Source organism: Setaria viridis, chromosome 1 (genome assembly GCF_005286985.2).
Source record: "Setaria viridis chromosome 1, Setaria_viridis_v4.0, whole genome shotgun sequence".
Classification (NCBI taxonomy): Eukaryota; Viridiplantae; Streptophyta; class Magnoliopsida; order Poales; family Poaceae; genus Setaria; species Setaria viridis.
Window position 1 is genome coordinate 8,467,822 of NC_048263.2, and position 20,849 is coordinate 8,488,670.

At 42.1% G+C, this 20,849-nt stretch overlaps 1 protein-coding gene and 1 long non-coding RNA gene across 10 annotated transcripts; one reads left to right on the forward strand and one right to left on the reverse strand.

The window, feature by feature from the left end:
- Positions 1 to 6,410: 6,410 nt before the first annotated feature.
- On the reverse strand, positions 6,411 to 10,441 carry LOC117852940 (uncharacterized). 8 transcript variants are annotated; one of them, XR_011897650.1, is made up of 6 exons: positions 9,500 to 10,441; positions 9,120 to 9,197; positions 8,058 to 8,986; positions 7,595 to 7,824; positions 7,428 to 7,520; positions 6,411 to 7,063 (listed from the first exon to the last, which is right to left on the reverse strand). It is a non-coding gene; the product is annotated as an uncharacterized lncRNA (long non-coding RNA). The 8 variants fall into 8 exon arrangements; XR_011897652.1 differs by having other exon boundaries at positions 8,058 to 8,972; positions 9,120 to 9,212; XR_004639984.2 differs by having other exon boundaries at positions 9,120 to 9,212.
- Positions 8,774 to 20,686, forward strand: LOC117852890 (uncharacterized). Of its 2 annotated transcripts, none has more exons than XM_034735181.2 (8): positions 8,774 to 8,914; positions 10,437 to 14,639; positions 15,127 to 15,747; positions 15,849 to 16,103; positions 16,532 to 16,606; positions 17,398 to 17,817; positions 17,927 to 18,178; positions 18,256 to 20,686. In XM_034735181.2, exons 1-8 carry the CDS (start codon positions 8,873 to 8,875, stop codon positions 20,401 to 20,403), a joined length of 8,016 nt encoding a protein of 2,671 aa, XP_034591072.1. In that variant the 5' UTR covers positions 8,774 to 8,872; the 3' UTR covers positions 20,404 to 20,686. The 2 variants fall into 2 exon arrangements, with proteins under 2 accessions (XP_034591072.1, XP_034591080.1); XM_034735189.2 differs by having other exon boundaries at positions 15,127 to 15,738.
- Positions 20,687 to 20,849: the final 163 nt, after the last annotated feature.

A 20,849-nucleotide genomic window follows, 5' to 3' on the forward strand; every position in this document is an offset into this window, starting at 1 on the left:
GACAGAGCCTTTTTCACTGGGGGCAAAAAAAAAAAAAAAAACTTGACTGTGCAGGTCAAACCAGACGTAGCGCCGGGATGTCTTCTTTACAAGGCCGGTGGCTTTGTTGAGCAATGTAGGGGCCCGCCATGGAGGGATCCAAGGGTAGAAAAGGAGACCACTGAGCCCTAGTGGAGCCGTTACACAAGCATCCGAATTCTAAATCGCCAACTTATCTGTCTAGTTCGTCAGATCAAACTGCGGTGCTTGCAGCCAGCGGTATGCGAACCTATTCAAGTGCTCTACTGGTTGCAGGAGGAGCTCTGTCAAATATCACTCTGCTGATTCTGTGAAGTGATTCTCTGAAATGAACTAAGAGGCTGAGAGCTGGAAAAAGTAGTTTCTCCTGATTCTGTGAAGTGATTCTCCATCCTGATTTTAAGAGTTTATGCTAGAGAATAAAAAAGAATCACTTTCAGCTATAGAATCACTTCACTCAGAGAATCAGCTCCCATAGAGAATCAGAATCAGATGGAGCTCTACCAAACACATTAAAAGGCTAGAACATTTGATTATATACCGGCCGGCCTACTTAAACTAGTCTAGCTACATGAGAGTGCGTTGATCTTAATCTCTTCAAGGGTGGTGACAAAAAGAAACATGTTCATCACAAAGAGAACAATCAGATTTGCGATCGTGAGTATTTCGGCGTCATCAACATTGTATTGGATTTTTGTTAGTTTGCCTGAGGTGTGTAAATTAAATTAAGATCTCGTTAGAAAAGTTTGTGCTCCTTTAATTTCATTTTGGGAGTAGGAAAGCACAAAGAAGTATCATGATATCAATTGTTAAATGTTTTAGTACACGTACAATGAGTGGATAACTCTGTGTGAAATGCAGCACAAAGAGTGGCAACTTGCCAAAGTTCTTGTTTAGACTATTGAGAACTTTAGATTGGGATCCTCACTTAACAGTCCTTTTTTCCTTCTCATAGCTCGAAGCTCGAGAAAGCAAAGAGCTTTATTAGGAGAGCAACTACTGGGTATGAATATATCAAACTCTAAAGTGATTCGCATGTTTCCGGGGATTCAATCAGATTTCCTGTTAGGATTTCAAATTTTGGCGGGAGAGAGCTTGCCATGACAATTAATTAAACTGTGGATATACTATATCATCATATCACGCACAGATATACATTGCTAAAAAAATGTTGAATTGTTTAGTAGAAAATGTTATCAGAAAATATCTGAGTGAATCTCTGCTAGAATATTCGAAGAAACTTGTTGGTTAACTCTAGTTCTCTTAAAACGGTCTATTACTCTCTAAATCATTCTTTATGTTCTTCATCATTTTCCATTGAGCGTCAGGAAATTATACTCCCTTATTCCCTTCTCCAAATGGGAGTGGAAGAGATGAATTTCACAAAAAAGATACCATTCCATCAAACAAAATTCACAAAAAAGATAGCAACTTCAGAAGGAATGCCATTCCATCCAGCAAAAATTGACAAAAAGATAGTAACTTCAGAATTGAAGGAATGCATTCCATCCAACAAAATTTCACAAAATTAAGACTCACATTAACATGTGCTACAAGAGAATTTGTACAGCTGCACTCACTCTATCACTCTCACTCACGCACCCACCAAGGCACCAACCGATGCATCATTGCATTGCATCACTCTTGCTCGAGACCTCGATCACTGCTTGGACTCAAGCACTACACTGACACGCGCGCATGGCCGGCCGGCGGCGCTGGCAGCTAATTCGCCTTGGCAGCTCGGCTGACAAAGACGGCCTCCAAATCCGCTGGCACGCGGAAGAACTCGTCGAGCACCTCGCCGTCGTCGCAGTTGCACCGGCGACCGGCGCCGCTCCTGATGATCGACACCGCCGTCCTGGGCTTCTTGGGCGCCGGCGGGCACGTCGCCGCCTCCGCCGGTATCCTGCACCCTTCCCCCCTCGGCGTCACGGGTTCCTCATCCTCTCCCTTTTCCCCGCCGCCGTCGCGCTCCTCGTCGTCATCGTGTCGCCGGCGACCGCCTGTCTTGACGGGCTTGAGCTGCTGCAGCGGCAGGGCGATCCCGCCGATCCCGGACATGCCCAGGACCCAGACCTTGGCTCCGTCTTGGCTGCGGTCTTCGTCTTTCACTTCCACATGCGCATCATGGCGGCGATGCTGATTACGCAACAGCTTCTTCACCTCTTGGATCCCCATGTGTTTCTACTATGCAGCTGATGAGCGATAAGCTAGCCTTGTGTAGTTGTGTTCTAAGATGCTACTGCTAGCTGAGAAGAATGCAACCAAGGGAAGAAGGGCAATGGAGTGTAGAGTGAGCTTTGAGCAGAGAAGACAGAGAGAGGGTACTGGAGGCTAAATAAGTGAGGCTTTAGGCTTTCTGTGCTGGCTTCTTTTGTCAAAGCTTAAGGGGTTTATACTCTATTTATAATGGAGGTATGCATGATGAAGCCAAGGAAGAATGGACACACTTGAAAAGCTCAAAAGAGGCAATCAATCTTTTTTTTTTTGAGAGGAAAAGAGGCAATCAATCAATATAGTCCTTTGTCAGACATTAGTTACAAACGGCCCATTATTCATGGGCTGCCAGTGCCAGGCCCATGTAGAAAACCGGGGACATGTTGCTAATAATACGGCCCAATGTAAATCTCACTAGCTGACAACACCAATTTTCCTTCTTGCTTTGGCAGAGTCAGTCAGTCAGTCAGTCAGACCAGTGGTACTCACACACTGTAGACTGTACCAGCTTCCACATGAGAAGAGATGTGACTGTGTGGTTGCTGACCGGTCTACATGCATGAATCCACGATGTATGATGACCACCGTCCTGTCCATGTCCCATCATGTCCCATCATACAAGTAGATCAGACTGCAATCAAAGATTATTAGTAAGCACCTAACTAACTCAGCAGGCCTGCACACTCAACTCATGAACACTTGTTACACTTCACCAACAAGTTCGCTGAAGTTACTGAAACTGTTACCAGCTAACTCTCTCACATTTGATCTCACTCAACCATGATGATAGCAATGCTGTGTTCAGCTCTGATTACTTGCTGACATTTCAAGCCAAAGCAACAAAACCCCTCCCTTTGTTGCTGTTGGGAGCTAGTGACATGGGAGCCAGCTCGATTCTGCTGCATTGCATATGGCACAAGGTCACCATGGCATGGCACCTACCGTTTGGCTTTGGCGATCGCCATTATAATACAGCTCCCATCTCTTAATCTCAGGCACCTAATTTGGTCTCAGATGGAGAAAAATTAGGGAAGATCTTGTGTACCTAATTGTCGTGGTGGGGCCCGCATGACGTCCGCGGCATGCGCAGGGACAGCTCAACCACGAGAGGCCACCCGTTCTTTCAGAAGGAGAAGAAGAAGATCGTTTCTGCCTAATCTGACTGTGCCTGCCAATCCAACATATGATCTAGCAATCATTCTTTCAGAACATGAGGACTCCAGGGTTATAAAAATGGGAAATCGGTATAAACAAAATGAAGCAAACAGCGCATTTCAACTGTCTTTTGTTTATTCCTCTGCAAGTGCAGTCAAGTATAAAGACACTGCTCAATCTTCAGTATGTCTTCTGATTCTCCTTGCATCTGCATGTGCTATGTTCCTAATAAACACTTAGCGAGCTCAAGCAGACATGCCATTTTCCTGGGCTCACTTGTCAATCACATGCTGGAAAGTGTGGGTCCACTGGATCCACTCTGGAAACCAGCCTCTTGCATTGCTTGGTGATTCCCATTTCATCATCATCCTGGTAAAAGGTGGCTGCTCCCTTGGCCAACTTGACCACTTGCCTGCAAATGCACAAGCTTTCCATCAGAAAGCTTCCCTCTTTGCCCCCTTTCTCCACCCTAGGACCTAGATGCCTGTTTGAGGTCCCAGTGTTCCTAGCATGCATGCCTGATCTGCAGTTGAGATCAGCTAGCATGTCTGATGATCTGGCGGCAATTCCTCATATACCATTAAAAAAGTTTGCAATTCCATATCCACCACTGAAAAACTTGAGGCGCCTCTCATACCATTACTTCAACTTGTTTTTGACCTCAATGCCATTGCCGTCTAATTTGGAAGGACTGAGAGCTAACAGCGAGACGGAATGTCTATTTTACCCTCTCATTACTATTTCCCCTTTCTCTGCCCCATCCAAGCGGCTCCCCTTGGCAGACCATGGAGCCCCTTCGTGTCGTCCACGCCCGCGCAGCCCGTCCTCTTGCTACGCCCCCGCGTCGTCCGTGGCGCTCCGCCCACGTAGCCTCCGCAGCGCGTCGCATCACTGGGATGGCATCCGCCACCCGCCGGAAGTCCTAGTGCCAAGGCCATCTTCTTCACTCCGAAGCCAAAAATGGCGCCCCGAACACACACTGCGAGTGCTATGTCGAGGGGTCATCGGGTGTGGGAGCGCGTACAACATCGGCTGTCAACAACCACGCCGACCTCCTCATGAGCTTCATCGCGCTCGGGCCTGACATTTTTCAGTCTCACCATTTTCCTCTGCAGCAGCCTGAGCAATCGCAGCAAAAACGCCTGGTTTTTCATGGATTGAATTTGCCCGGATGTCCATTCCGGGCAAATGAAAGGCTTCGATTCAGCGTTTATGCTTGTTTCATGGAAAATATGGAAGGAACGCAATGAAAGAGTGTTTGCAAGATCGCCACCAAATGATGCCTCACAACTGCTGCAGGAGATCATTCAGGAAGGGCAACTCTGGTGCGCCTCTGGTGCAAAACACCTAGCTGCCATAGGCTGGCCGATACCATCATGTGTTTTAGATTAACATTTCTGATTTCGGCCTTTCTGTGCCATTTGTGTTGTCGTTGCGGTGATGTAATGTAAGCTAAAACATGCATAAACCCGTGTGCGTGCGCCCGGATAGGCCCGCGATGTACAAAACTTTTTTCTTCTTAATACAAAGATACGCAGCTCTTCTGCGTATTCACGAAAAAAAATTTACCCGGATGTGAAGATTGTTCCTCACTGTTTCTACTGTCCTTGCCTCCTTGGTGGTAAACATTCATCTCCAACTGCGAGCAGGCAGGGAGCAGGGGCCAGAAGCCCAGAACAAAGCAGCAACGCCCCGCGACGCCGCGAGGCGAATGAGAGCGAGGCCGGCGTCCGCCCTCTGTTCTGCCACGGTCCGCGGCAGTCTGGCCGCTGGACAAAATGGATCGACGAAATCACGTGAGGGAAAAGACGGAGGCAAAAACCAAAAAGAAAAAGAAAAGAAAATGGATGGAACGTTCCTGTAAGCAGGGACAGGGTATTGAAGTCATTCTTGCAAATAACTGGCAAATAACTGTCATCTAACGGCGACTTTAACACCAAAACTAGACGGTAATGGCACTGAGGTCAAAAAAATGTAGAACGGATGGTATGAGAGGCGCCTCAAGTTTTCCGGTGGTAGATATGGAATTACAAACTTTTTTAATAGTCTGTGAGGAATCGTCTCAAAAAAATACAGTATCGTCTTCAAGACTTCGAGCACTGTTCACTGCTAGAAACCAGATTAGCCTTTTCTGTAGTGATCATTACAAGTCCCAAGTCATGCAATCGTACTCAAAGAAAGGAAGAAGACCAAAAGGGGTAAAATTGTACTCTATCCTTATCCAATCAACAAGGCAGTCAAGGCACAGATATAGGTTTGTTTGTTTGATTAACTTTTTTTCTTAAAAAAAGAAAACATAGAAAAGTACCTATAAAGTAAGTTTAAGAGTTGTAACACATGCAATCTAAGGCTTTGTGGATCTAGACGAGAACGCAGGACAGCGGCGGAGCTAGGATCAATACTTGGGGCAACTTGCCTCGTGAAAACTAAGTATACACATATGCTAGAGCAATTAGTCACTAACTAAAAAATTGCAAATCATATGAACTGTGACATAGGCCAAGATGGTCAGTTGTTCTCGTTTGTTCCTCCTCAATTGTCAATTTGATCAAGATCAATATGTGTGCTACTTATTCAAATTTTATCGATTCTAAATTCCCCGGTTCATATTTGCATTGGAAAATATAATGACATTAGATCTGGCGTGCTAGCAAAACTAAACTACACGAGAATATGATGCAAAAATTTTCATGCGGCCAATTAATCAGCCTCCAATTGCTCACGACTTCCTTGCGGGACGAATCTACAAATCAATGAACTGTTACTGGCAGTACAATGCCAGTTTCTTTTTCACTGCAGTAGAGGGGGCAAACATTAGCATCGTCGCCATCAGCATCAGGCTGCCAGCCTATCCATGCTGCTCGAGCTGGACGGATTCACTCGCTCGGAAGCTAGTGTGAGCTACGAGTTAGACGCGTACACGACTCCGGCATTGGTGATTGCTCCACGGAGCAAACACGTACTGACACGTGACACCCTGCAAAAGCTATAGCAGCCATTGTCAATACTCGGAGACCATATGCACCAGAGGAATTCAGATCATAGAAATTTTGCAGGAATTTCACAAGAAGCAAATAAATCTTTGTAGAACCAGAAAAAAGTTCATAGACCAACAAGCATTGGCGACATTTTGCAAGAATTTTAATTTACAATAATTTTGAATCGGTTCTCGAAAAATTCGTAACCGTGAATAAAATTGCTACGTTCCAAAGGAGGCCTGTATTCCAGGTGGGGCCTGGACGCCTCGATCTGAGGTGGCACACCGGATAGGAAAATGCAGTTGCATCCACGATGGAGCTGGCAATGGAAGATGCTCTCAAATATGGCTTTATGTGACGTATGGCTTTAGTACATCTTGTTTGTCCTCCACATCCTTCTCAAATATTCCGGGGCTGCCTGAAATTGCTTGAATTGACGTGCCATATGCTGGATGACGTGGATTAAGTGAGAAATCTGTAGGTTGCTATGACTTTGGCGGCATAAGATGACAATACGGCTTTAGCATGGCCGGTGCTGGTGTTGGTGTTGCCGGGTGCTCGTTTCCAATCACCACCTCATATTCGCAGCTGCTGTTGCCTTCATCCAGCGAAAAATTGGGCACCCCTCCTCTGCTTTTAGAAGAGAGAGGTCCATCATCTCTCTTCTTTTTTTCTGATCCACCTTTTTTCCTTTTCTGCCATGTCAGATCATGTCACATGTGAAATTTTGCCGTTTCAAAAAAAAAAAAACATGTGAAATTTTGGATATATTATGTCATATATAAAAATGGAAACTGTATATGCACAGTAAAAGTCCTTTTCTTTTCTTTTCTGACTTCGCTTTGACATGACCAGAATTGCAGAACAATTACGGCGTTGAAAGAAAAAGATTTGTTTTGATTAACTCATTGACCTATGCTTAGATTGATCTGAAAGGACCCTGACTGACGATTATATTCCAAGGGGCAAAAGCAAACAGTTCCAGGAAACAAAACATCAACGTCTGAAAGTTTTTTTCCAAGCAAAATGATAGAATCTACGTACGGTGCTGAGTCAGACCTGGAAACTTTGCTGATAAGGATTTTGCCGAGCAAGCATGTCAATCCTCCAATGGCGGCGCCATGAGCTTCCTTCTTTCGGCGAGGCGATATGCTAGGATAATAGCACAAGCGCTTAGCATTACCTGCCTCAGGTTTTCATAATTCGTAGCAGGTGATGGACCGTACCTGGCGGCGAGGCTTCTTTTCTGCTGGAAGAATTTGGACTGCGTGAGATGGATCCAGCCAGAGAGGCGCTTGTGGCTGGCCAACTTGGTATTTTCTTGTCCAGAGACCAGAGCGATTGAACATGTGGAATTCTTTTGCTGCAGATCACTGTCAGCAGCAGCCACTTGACTGAATTCAATATCCTGGGGCTTCCAATGCTCCGCCTTTCTCTGTCCTTGTGCTTCAGTAATCTTCAGAAATCAGTCCACAGTGAGCAACCTCAGCACCATAATTCTGAATGCTAGAACGGGTTAAGAGCTCTTGGTCATATACCGCAGCAATCATTTCATTTAAGATTCAGGAGTAAAGGTGTAGAAATAATGACATATTACTAACATAATGTGTTGTCACGTGAATTTGAAAGAAAACATTTTTTTAAAAAAAAATGAAAGCAATTTTGAGTGCAAGTTTAACAGGACATTACACAATAATGACACCAAAAGGTGAAGTTACTTTCATGCGGTACTGCTTTTCCCTTGATTTGCTCCGGGCTGCAGAGACATCGGCCGAATCTATTGTTCCCTTGCGCTCCAAGTGCAATCTGAGGTAAGATGAACACAGAGATCGAATAAATAGTCGAAAGTGACTAAAACATACGAGGGCAGCCTAACCATTAGGAGAAAAATTGCACCATAAGGGATTTTGTAAGGTCCAATCATGTTATCTGATATGTGAAGCCAAGCAACAAAAAGAGCAGATAATAGTATTCTCACACCAAAAACTAAACTTTTCTTTTGAGCCGCACTCGGGAAAAAACATTAAGATTACGAATGATGAAGGATCCAAAAATGATACTCCCTGATCAATTATCGATCCAATAATGTCACACAGAAAAGGTTCTGTGGGTCCATCAATGCAAGAACGCAGGCACACTTGTCCAGCCACCACGACCATGTGCCTCACGTACCAGTTGGCATTTTGGCACCTAATGCTGACTCTCCATGTTCATTGATCTGCCATTTCAGGGATAACTTCTCCCGCTTAATCAAGATCACACTTAAGCAAGTGCTAACTCCCTGTCAAGAGCACTGTCAGTCTGTCACTGCTTCCTAACCTCTGCTCAGCAATAGAAAACATATTGACAGAGGGGCAGAGGAAAGGTTGGTATAAAGACCACCAGCTTTTCGAGCGCCCACAAGCCTTTTTCAGGGAGAAGCCACTCCATCTTTCTTTTTTCCTTTTCCTTTCTTCTTCTTCTTCCTCCTCCTCCTCCTCCTCTTCTCATTCTGATCTGGAGCGATGGCAATGGAAGATGAAACACGAGAAGCAGCTGATGGGACGGTAAGAAATGGTTCTCTTAGTCTCTGAACTTCTGCATCACTTGCTTGCTTCTGTTTTCCTGCATGCAACATACTTGTGGAGATGAAGAGCTACGTAAGTAGCTTCATTGTCCCAGATGTTTATCAGCTTTATGATGAGGATATCGAGCATGCTTCTATTTATTCAGTAAATTTTGGCCAGTTTGCAAGGAAAACCATTGTGGTACCTTATTTCTCATTCCACAGTTGCTACGTGTTAATCTCCATTAAGTATCACGAAGGATTCTTCTTCTTCATGTAGTAAACTGTGTAGAATGGCACTGCACTCATTTCTTTTATAGTTGTTACAAGCAATCTTCTAAAGCAAAGAATTCTCCTTACAGAATGGAAGAAGTGAACCCAAATAAGAAGAATCATCTTGTTCTCGTCGTTTATAATAAACTTAGTTTATATGCCTTCCTTTTCAAATTTTATTCATGTTGATTTGAATAAGAAAAAGGTACATGCAGAATAGGTTAGTGTTGCAGTATATGTCTCAAGGATCAAGGGATCAAGAAAATAACTCAATGGACAAATAAATATAAGTTACAGTTCCATAGGCTATTACCTGTGGGCTGTGGTAAGCATCAGCATCACTGTGATATGCTCTGCTCTTCTCTTTTGATTACCTAGAAAGTAGTATACTGCAACAGTGCAACTACTTTTTCTCAACCTGGTACTGCTCTCCTGAATTTGATAGATGGCATGTGAATTCGCCCAATATTGAGAAAATAATGTTAGTCAAAGGATTATAATACATTTTCTGCTCCTACAGTCTACATATCCACATGGGAAAAATATTAACAATAAAGATAGACAAGTTTAACGGTTTGGTCAACTGTTGTGATGTGAATGACAGAATGAAAAGGTTAGGTTAACATGCATAAGCAATTAACACTAATTTACACTGAGCGTCAACCAACCAGTGTGGTGATGAAAGTCAGAGGCATGAAGAGAGAAAAAAAGTCTACTTAAAGCATGCCAAAACATAAAATCGCAGCACTAGCACACTCAATAGAAACATTCAGTATTTCTGACAACTCCTCCATGCAATAATTATCCGAGGTTTTTGTAGACGAAAAAACTCATCTGGCCGTGTACTTTTTGACAAGTCAGTATGTTCATGGTAACTCATACATGTACTCAACCTACATGTGCCATTTACTAGCAAGACAGTTGGCCAACGAGAAATGGCCACTGTCATGCAGGATGGTCTGCTTGCACTTTTTGCAGTGATGCAGTATCTCATGGCTGGATTTCCTTTTGAGTAAATTATGGCTGCAATTAAACAAAGTCAATGGATAGTGAATATAAGATTATATAGGCTAACATTTCCTATTCTCTTCCTACTTTTGGTTCATGACTACGGAAAATATTTATTCTAAAATATACTAACATTCATTATCTAATGTTAGCCAGTTAAATATGTATTAATATAGTTATGACTATCCAATGTGACATGAAATGCACTATTTTAATGCTGGATTTATTAATACCTTGTCCAGGAAGTCCAAGTAGAAGCTGTTGATTTAGGAACAGTCCATTTTGAAGCACACCCAGAAGTCAAGCTTCCGTCTATCATGGAGATCAAGAATGTGGGAGAAGCCATCGATTCAACTGCAGGAACGTTGGAGATTCCAGAGGACCAAGTTTTAGTAGAAGCACCCTCTGAACTCGAACTTCCTCCAGAACATAAGCTAAATGGCGAAGCATCTTCTCCGAATGGCCATATGGACAAAGAAGAGAAGATTTCAAATGCGCAGCTGCATGAGAATGATCAGGAAGAAGCAGAACTAGAAGGGACAAGTGCCCATCAGAGCAATGGAATCAATAAAGAAGAGGTGACTGATGGTTTAAGCCATGGAGAAAGCACAACAGAACATAGCAGCCTTCTGAAGCATGAGAAAGATGAAGAACCCAGGGATGACCGACAAGATTCAGAAGGTGTTACAGTGGATGATGACTTGGTTCAGGAAGACACACTGCAACCTGACAATTCTATTGAGCAGACAGATGATGGTCAGCGAGATCAGAATCAGGAGCCAGAAAAGGCAAACGAGGACACACAACCTGCCAGCATCGCAAACAATGCCGATAGTGAGGAAGCTGAGGCACCTACTGGATTCCAAACTCCTGTGGAGCCGCATATGGATGATTCTGGTGCTGTTCCAGTAACAATTGATGAAAAGATAGAAATGGAGGAACCAGCTAAGGCAGATGATGTTGTGAATCCTGACCACAAAGAGAGCTTTCCAGAAGAAACATCTATTGCAGGACCTACAGAAGAGGTGGCCAAAATGGAAGATCCACAGAGCCAGCAAGCTGATGCAGTGGATGCAGATGTGGTGCAGGAAGAGGTGCCTAAATTTGAACATGCTGATGAGCCAGCAACCAATGCTCATGAAGTGCTGAATCAAGAATCTACTGAAGAAACTGATGGCCCAGTGAATGAAAAGACTGAAGAAACTGCGCACCAGAGTAACATGGCAGTTCCTGAGGAGACAACACCAGAAAATGACACAATAACAGGGGAGCCACCTGTAAATATTCAAGTGCAGAACCAGGAATCAGTAGAAAAAATAAAAGATGCTGAAGAAGTTGATACTGGAGCAGCTATGCAACAAAGCAGTGTTGCTTTTGAGGAGGCAGTTCCAGAAGATCAACATAATTTAGGCATTACAATGGATGGTGACATCGTGCAGCAAGACACACTGGAAGCTATTGAGCAAACAGAAGATCCGCAAGGCCAGGATCTAGAACCAGAAAAAGCAAATGAGAACACACAACCTGCAACCATGACAAACATTCCTGATGTTGAGGTTGTATCTGAAGCACCTTCTGGAGTCCAAACTCCTGTGGAGATCAATCTGGACAACTCTGATGCCATTCCAGATACTGCAGGTAGAAACACAGAAACAGATGAATCAGCTAAAGCAGAAGGTACTACAGAAATAAGTGAACCACAAATGACTGAAACAGAAGAAGAACCGAAGGACATTGAAGCCACTGAAGCTCAAGAAATCACCGAACACAGCCATGTTACTCCTTCCAAGGAACTTTCAGCAGAAGATGATTCGACAGCAGATGAGACACATAATGATGATATTCAGCACACCCTTGGACAAGATTCGGTTGAAGTTAAGGAAACTGTTTTTACTTCAGAGGACACTGTACTAGATAATGTAACAGCAGAAGAGCCAACCTGTGATAGTCAAGAAGTAGATAATGCAGAATCAACCGAAGAAACTAAGGGAAACACAGCTGAGAATATAGAAGAAGTCTCTGATGTGGTGATTGCTGATGAGGCAGTTAAAGAACAGGATGTGCTACAGACTGAGGATATTGCTGAAACGCATATGCAGGAGCTAGAACCAGAAGAAACAAAGAACACAGAACCTGTTGAATCAGAAGAAGCTTCTGATCAGATGAATGATGTTCTATTCGATGATTTAGCTCAAGAAGATACACAAGAGATTGATATGCAGCAGACAGAGTCAGCAACAGAAACCACTGAAACTGAAGCAGCTCCCCAGGAAAGCAAAGACTGTGTTTCAGATGAGCCTTCTCCAGAAGATCATAAGATAGAAAGTGAAAAAGATTGTGACACTCAGGGAGTAAGCATCACAGAATCTTTAGAAGTAATTGATGGTGACAAAGACATCATAACTGGAGGAATCTCTGGCCAAAGCAACATGGTATCTGCTGGGGAGTCGGCTCAAGAAAACTATGTCCCTGAAAGCAAGTCAACTGCTGATATTCAGCCTGTGCAGGAACCGGAACCAGAAGAAATAAAGAACACTGAACTTACAGAAGTGAAGGAAACATCCCATGAAATGAATACTACTGTCTTTCAGACGCCAACCAAAGAAGATAATCCAGCCACAATTGATCTGCATGAATCAGCAAGAGAACTGAGCAACATTGAAGCCACTGAAGCAGGAACACCCCACCAAAGTGATGCTGCTCAATCAGAGGAGCAAGCACCAGAAGGAATAGCAAGTGAGCCACAAGTACTGGAACCAGAATCAGTCGAAGAAATGAATGACACTACAGCCACTGAGACTACAAATATCTCCAATGCTAAGCTAACATCTTCCTCTGGGGAATCTGTCCCAGAAGAAATTGCAACAGAAGATAACACAAGCACTGAACCAGATGTTGATCATCAACAAGTCCAGGATCAAGAATCAAGTGATTTCATGGAAACTGAAGCCGATAAACCTCAAGGAATTGCGTCATCTTGCATTCTTTCTACTTCTGAGCAGTCCACTTCAGAAGACAATGCAACGGCAATAGCAGAAGACAATGCAACAGCAATGGAACCAAATTCTGACACTCAAGCAGAGAGTTTACAGCTGGCAGAAGTAACTGAGGGCACTGAAAATGTGAAAAGCAACACTGCTCTTGGTGAGGCAGCAGCTCCAGAAGAAAATGTAGAAACAGGTGCAACTGCTGATATGCCATCAGTGCAGGAGCCAGAGCTAGAAGAGACCAAGGACGCTGAACCAGCTGGAACAGAGGATATTATGACATCAATTGACCTGCCAGCAGGAAATATGGACATGGAAACCATGGGGACTGAAGCAGTCCCTCATGAGAGTCATGTTGAAAGTATAAAGGAACTCACTGAAGATGGTACTGAGCCAGTTCTGGAGCTAGAATCGTTTGAGAACACGAAGTGCACTGACACAATGGAACATCCAGGAGAGCCCCATGGTTCTACTTCTGATGAGACTACTCCAACAGAAGAAAATACAACAGTAACCGAGCGTGCTTTTGACACACAGCAAGTGCAGAATCTGACATCTCAAGAAATCAAGGACAGTGAAGATGCCAAAACAGATGAATTCTCAGATCTCAGTAGCTTTCCTACTAAAGAGGCAGATCAAGAAAGTAATTTACCAAGGACTGAGCCAGCTACTGATGTCCAACAAGTGCAAGAAACCAGAGACATTGAATCCGAGGGAACTGAAAATCATCAACAACACGGAGTTTCTACCTTTGAGGAGCATGCAGTAGACAGTGAGCCCAATGTTGATGATCAACAGGTGCACGAGGACAAAGTACCAGAAGTAAAAGACAATCAAGCAATGGAGGCTGAAGAAGTCATCCAGCAAAGTAATATTGACATTCCAGATGATGCAACTGGAGAAAGGAGTGAACTGACAAGTGAACCAGAATCTTATGTCCAACCAGCACAGCATGTGGACAGTGAGAACAGTCAGCTTGAAAAGGCAGAAGAAACCGCAGGCACTGTCGCCATTGAAGAAACACCTACAGAAGATAGTATTGCGAGTGAAATTGACCCACCTGTTGATATTAAACAAGAGCATGAACTAGAACCAGTGGAAGAAATCAAGGCTACTGATGCCAATGAAGCTGAAGAAGAATTTCATACAAGCCAAGTTGATGCAATAGAAAAATCAGCTTCAGAAGGTAATATGGAATCAATAGAGCCAACTTCCGATATTAAACAAGAGCCAACTTCCGATATTAAGCAAGAGAACGAATTGGAGGCAACAAAAGAAATTAACGGCATCGAAGCCGTCAATGATGGAGAGCAAACAGAGAATGCTACTTCAGAGGACCCATCTCCAACAGATAATGAAACAACACCAGAAGGGCATTCTGCAGAGTTGAATGAAGAAATTACGGGGAATGAAACTGATGATGTCAAAGATGAAATACAGACGTCCGTGGAACTAAAGGTATCTGTATTCTGTGCATTAACCTCCCTTAGGTGTAGGAAATACTTGTTTAGGATTTCTAATTACTTGGAAAGATGAGATTTGTTTTTTATGAAGCATAACAAAAGGTGGTTTCTTATATAAATGTATGCATTGAATTGAAATATCATGATAAACCTAACATCATTGCAGCAGTTTGAACAGTAAGAGGCACATAAAAAGATGTAGCCCCCAAATTCTTATGTATGTAAATACTATCAGATCATAGATTGACTACAAGTTTTATCTTACATGATGGCACCTACCAAAAATAGATCAACTTTTAACCAATTACTATCAGACTTTTCAGTAAAGTAATTGAATAGCAAAAGTATACCTATCAGTAGTGCCAAAATGCAGACTTAAAAAATATATAAAAAGAACTAAGTATTGCAGTCTGAGTATGACATTACTAGTTTGAATGTGAGCATACCTTGCAAGACAACTCACTAGTATGTATTTTATCCAGGATGGTGCATGTGATTTGGGCGAAACTGTTTTGCCAACTCAGGGAAGTGAGAACATGACTGATGAAGATGCTGTTCAAAGTCCTGGTGATGATAGACTAGAGACTTCAAATACCGATCATGTCAAAGAAGAGCAAAAGGATGGATGTGAACATAACTCAAGCGAAATGTCAGGTGTGCATAAAGAAGAGAACACAATTCATGTTCAGGAAAGAGATATCAGTGGGCAACTTCTCACAAAAAAGGGCACTGAAGAAGCAACACAAGCTTCATTTGAAAGTGATCCTCAGGGAGCACAAGATGTCACAAAAGAAGATGATACCACAGAAGATGGTGAGCAAACTAGTGATCTTAACAAGCAACCTGATGATGTAGCACTTCAACTGCAAACATGTGAGGCAGATGCTTTATCCATTGGGAGACAAGATGAGGTTGTGCAAAAGGTTGACTTGGATCAACAACAGAAAAAAGATGAGGAGATTGAAAATCAGAAGGAAGAAATTCAGGCAGATGAACAGAAACATGAGGACAAGGGGGATGATTTCACCATGGAACCACTTGTGGAGCCCGATGATATCGAAAATGGTGCCAAAAATAGAACAGAAGACACTGATGTATGTGAGGTAAATACCACTTTAGGACTCATTGCGTGTGTTACCTTTTCAGGATTTCTTGAGTTAGAAACTCAAAAAGAGTAAATTCATACTCAATGCAATCTTTGCAGGCTGAACAAACAGAGGCACTCATTACTGAAATTCTTAAGCATGAAGAAGCCCCACATGTATCTGAGGAATCCACCCCAAGTAGCACGGATATGGAGGTTGACAATGTTAAGGGAACAGATGAAGGAACAGAAGAAGATGCTGGTGCTAAAAATGATAATAAAGATGAGAAGGAGAGTGCAGAAAATAATGACATAGTAGCAAACGATTCTACTGATGAACATGATGAAACAATTTATGAAATTAATAATGAAGAGGTCAGTTCAGAGTTTCCATCAATGAAGTGTGAGAAATTAGATCTACATTCTTTTGTTAATATCATCTGAAAAATGTTCTTTTGTTAATCATATTGGTGTTGGATTCCCAAAGATCAAATTAACTTTCCAAATTAGAAATGTAGAGAAAAAATAAAGAAAGCATGGCGAACAATGAGCCAGAACCTTCCTTATTGTTGGTCCATCGTGTCACCATCTTGAGAAAGCTCCGGGAAACGCCAGCGACTACTCTTAGTACATCAAATTATTATGTGGGATCACTATTAAGTAGAAGTAAAAGTAATATAGGAGTAAATATATAAGAATGGCATTTACAGAGACCAAAGAACAATGCAGCAATTATTTGTTAATAGCCTCTAATTAGTCATTACCCATACTAAAAGCACTGCTACATTTTACTCATTTTGCAGGTTGAACCTGGTTTGGCATCCTCTGGTCAAGAAGCATCTGAACCGGCTCCTTCAAATGATGCTATACTAGAGAATGTAAGATCTAATTGACTGAATATTCCTCTAAAACAATTGACTGAACACTGCCAATGATGTTTTGAAAGCAATATGTGGTAACCATTCCAAACTCCAAAGGTGCATTTTTTTTGGAGTCGGTTTTCCTTTCTTTTTTAAAAGAAATATAAAGAGACTCCCATAAGAAAATTTTAAAGTGATAGACATAATAATATTGGTATACAGGTAAAAACAAAATAACAAGAAAACAAAGAGTGGGGTTTAGTTTTGCAGCCCGTACAAAAAAAAAATCTTCGCTGCATCACCACATGCAACTTCAGGGCCCGTTTGGTTCCCTTTGCTTATTTTTAAGCAAGTGTCACATCAATATTTAGATACTAATTAGGAGTATTAAACGTAGACTATTTACAAAACTCATTACATAAGTGGAGGCTAAACAGCGAGACGAATATATTAAGCCTAATTAATCCATCATTAGCAAATGTTTACTGTAGCAACACATTGTCAAATCATGGACTAATTAGGCTTAATAGATTCGTCTCGCCGTTTAGCCTCCACTTATGTAATCGGTTTTGTAAATAGTCTACGTTTAATACTCCTAATTAGTATCTAAACATTCGATGTGACGGGTGCTTAAATTTAAGCAAGTGAACCAAACCAGGCCTCAGTGGCATTCATCACTAAATTTTTTGTAGTTCCAATGGTCAGATGGCTCTTCAATTAGGTCATCATGCATCTGCAGTTCGAGAAACATCCATAACAGTAATTCTGACACCATAATAATCTCAGGAGCTACTATATTTGCTGTGCAGGATCCTGCAGCTGTTACTCAGAATGTTGAATCAGGAGAGCATAGGGAGGATAAAGAATGCACAGACAAGGTTAATGATGATGTCCACACCATTCAAGCATCGGAGAAAGAGATTGCAGGTGAAATAAATGAGAATAAAGAAATTCAAAATGAAGACAATGCTATCCATCATGATGAATCACAGACAAAATCTGAAAAGGATGAGGCGCCTCAACTGCATGCCAGTGAACCATGCGACATGGATGCCAAAATTGATGATACAACAACTCCAGGCGAAGAAATAATCGATGGTAATGCAAGTATAAAGCCCAGAGAAATTGAAGAGATTGGAGAAAACAAGGGACTCGACTCCACTTCCAAACCTTTTGTAGAATCATCCATACAGAACAATGTTGAGCAGGACTTAAGCAGACATCACAAGGTCAGTACTAATATCCTTAACATGTACCAGTCTTATACGGGTCCAAATTCGTTTTTCTTGTCAAATCTTCTCTTAGTAAAATTCTATGCCATTTTTTTCCTGCAATCAGGTTGAAGACGAAAATCTTTCAATGATGGAGCAAAATGATGTAGATATTGAAGCTATGCAAGAAAAAGCTGATGAATCTGCCTCAGATATAAATCTAACCAAGCAATGTCAGGAAGAAATTAGTGAAGATGATGTTCAGCAACTTGAAATAGAAGAAAGTTCATTTGACAAAATTGATGAAACCATTTCACATGAGAAAACAGAGACAAGCACCACTGAAGCGGTAATAGTCAATGACACCATCACCAATAAGGTCAGTAAGTGAGAGAAATCAATGAATATTGGAGTTACATTCTGTATTGCTAATCTAATTTTCCATTTCCCATGTAGGCTAGTGGAGACGATGGTGAACCATCTGATGGAAGTCTCAAAACCTTTAATGACACTGGAAGGGATCTTGATGTTTCATCTGTAATTACAGCATCAAAGGAAGAAAGTGTGAATGAGAATATGGAAGACCATAAGCTTGCTCTTCCTGCGCATGCTGCACAGGACGAAAACACCCCTGAACAGAAAGACAAGACGGAAAGAGAGATGCCTTCATCAGAGAAGCTCCTTACTACTGAACCAGAAGAGAATCAAATTCCCAATGAAATAAATGAAGGGGAGTTACAGGATGAAAATCAAATTCCAAATGAAAAGAATGAAGAGGACATTCAAGATACAGAAATTGAAGATGCTCAGAATGATGTTGAACCAGATTTACCTGTTTCTCATTTTCTGATGAATTTAATATTAGGAAAAAAGAACAGTGTTGCAGATGAAAATTCAGAACCTGGGGCTGAAGGGAAGCAAGGAGAAACCACAGAAGACAATACCTGCGTGCTCATTTCTAAAGAAGAAGAAAGTGTGGGGCCACTTTGCACAGAAAATAAGGTGGATGACAATCTCACCTTTGAACAAGAAAAACATGATGCCAAATGCTCCGAAGAAACACAGGAAATGGTCAAAGAACAAAGTGATGATCTTAAGCTGGACACAGAAAGATCACTACATACTGATGAAGAGTCCAATAAGAACACTCAAGGCAATCCCCAAGACAAAATTTCTGATGAACTGTTATCAGAAGAAGCAGCTAGTGTTTCTACAAATATGAAAGCGAGAGATATTGAGATTTCGAACTTTGAGCTGGATGATAAAGCAGTTGATACTGTCTGTCAGGAAGACACGGAGGAGTCAACAAAAGTTGAAAATGGAAGCTTGAAGAGCAACATAAATGATTTAACAAATACAGAGGCTTCGGAAGAGGATACTCTAGGGGAACAACAAACAGGACTCTTGCATGAATCTTTACCTGAAGATAATAGTGCTGATGCAGTGTCCGCGCCCTTGCTGATAGAATCAGGTGTGGTTGATGCAAAAGATTCATCTTATGATGCTGAGGCTGCCCAGAACCTTACCTGTGCAAAAGAAGATGATCCCACTGAATCTTCCATCATTGAGGCAACAAGTAGTCCTCATATTCAACTGGAGTGTGAAGAAGTAGAGAAGAAAGAAGAGGAGCAGCATGCAAGCAAGGGCACAGAAAACGTTCCCAAAGAAGCTGTAGAAAGTTCAAATGACAATCCTCAGAAAAGCACAAGCTCTGAAGTAACACCTCATGAGCAAGAACCTCATATAACGGAACCAGTTAGTGACACTGAGAAGATTTTGGCTCCTGAAAAGGAAATTTGTGAAGGCTCAACATGCATGGATGAGAAAGAAAACTCTAACTTCTCAATTAAAGGAGTAGAAAACTTTCAAACAGCAGTTGAAATTCAGGCTGACAGTCCAAACATGCAGATCAACCAAGATAAGAAAGATGAAGTTGCTGACAACAAAACTGCAATGGGACCAGAAAAGCTAGGGGAATATGATTTTCAGGAGCAGCAGGAAACTGATAGGAAACATGAAGTTGCTGACAACAAAACTGCAATGGGCCCAGAAAAACTAGGGGAATCTGATTTTCAGGAGCAGCAGGAAACTGATACTGAGCGAAAGTCTCCTAAAGTGAGTGATGAAGGAGACCAGCAATTTTTGGTCAAAAAAGAGACCATGATCAAAGAACAGGTTGTGCCTGGAACAGTTGAAAGCCACGAGCAAACAGTGAGTATAAAATCTAACGAAAAGCAAGAACTGTTTGATTCAAAGGTCCAGGAACGTGATCTCAATGTAGTTTCACCCAGAGAAGCTTCTGAGGCTGAAGAAAACTTTGTGGGCGTAACCAAGCCAGAATTCAGCACAGATGAAGAGCAAAGTCCAAAGGCTGATGTAGATGAGAAAACTTATGATGAGAAGATAAAGGACGTAGAGGGAACTAAGGATTTCACTGATGGAGCAGCAACGAAAACTGAAGCACCAGGAGCAACAAAGAAGGCACCTAAAAAACTCAACCTATTGTCTGGCGTTGGATCAAAGGTAAAGCACCAACTAGCAAAGGTGAAGAAAGCCATCGTAGGTAAGCCTGGGAACACAAAACCAGACTCACCAAAGTCATAGTGATGCATTCACCTTAGAGCATGTATATTATTGTAATGTTTGTACTTTGTGAGCTATTCATTTGAGTGGTAGAATGTTAGCGACGGGACAGGAGAAGCTCCTCTTCACAACCATCGCGTTGAAATATTCCTGTGATGCTGAAGACGTTTGTAAATATGTCATAGCGTGTAAATCTAAGTTTCCATGGTATTGTTTCATGGAACTTTACGGTGGAGTCAAGGGCGTGGACCTGGTGGATTGCTTGTATTCTTTATTGATATATGCACATGCATTTTTGTGGTCATGATGCGGTACATTCTTCATTTTCCTAGAAAAACATGTTCTGTCACTCTGTGTCTTGCTCCTGTTCTGACCCTCTTCTAAAGTAAAATGCGTATTGCTATTCCAATCAGATCATGCTGGTGGAAACTAGAACCAAGCAGGCAAGAAATGACAATTCAGTTTTA

Coding starts and splice junctions, on each gene's coding strand:
- LOC117852890 (XM_034735181.2), top strand. CDS start 8,873: ATGGCAATGGAAGATGAAACACGAGAAGCAGCTGATGGGACG. Junction 14,640..15,126: donor AGACGTCCGTGGAACTAAAG/GTATCTGTATTC, acceptor TATTTTATCCAG/GATGGTGCATGTGATTTGGG. Junction 16,607..17,397: donor ATGATGCTATACTAGAGAAT/GTAAGATCTAAT, acceptor TTTGCTGTGCAG/GATCCTGCAGCTGTTACTCA.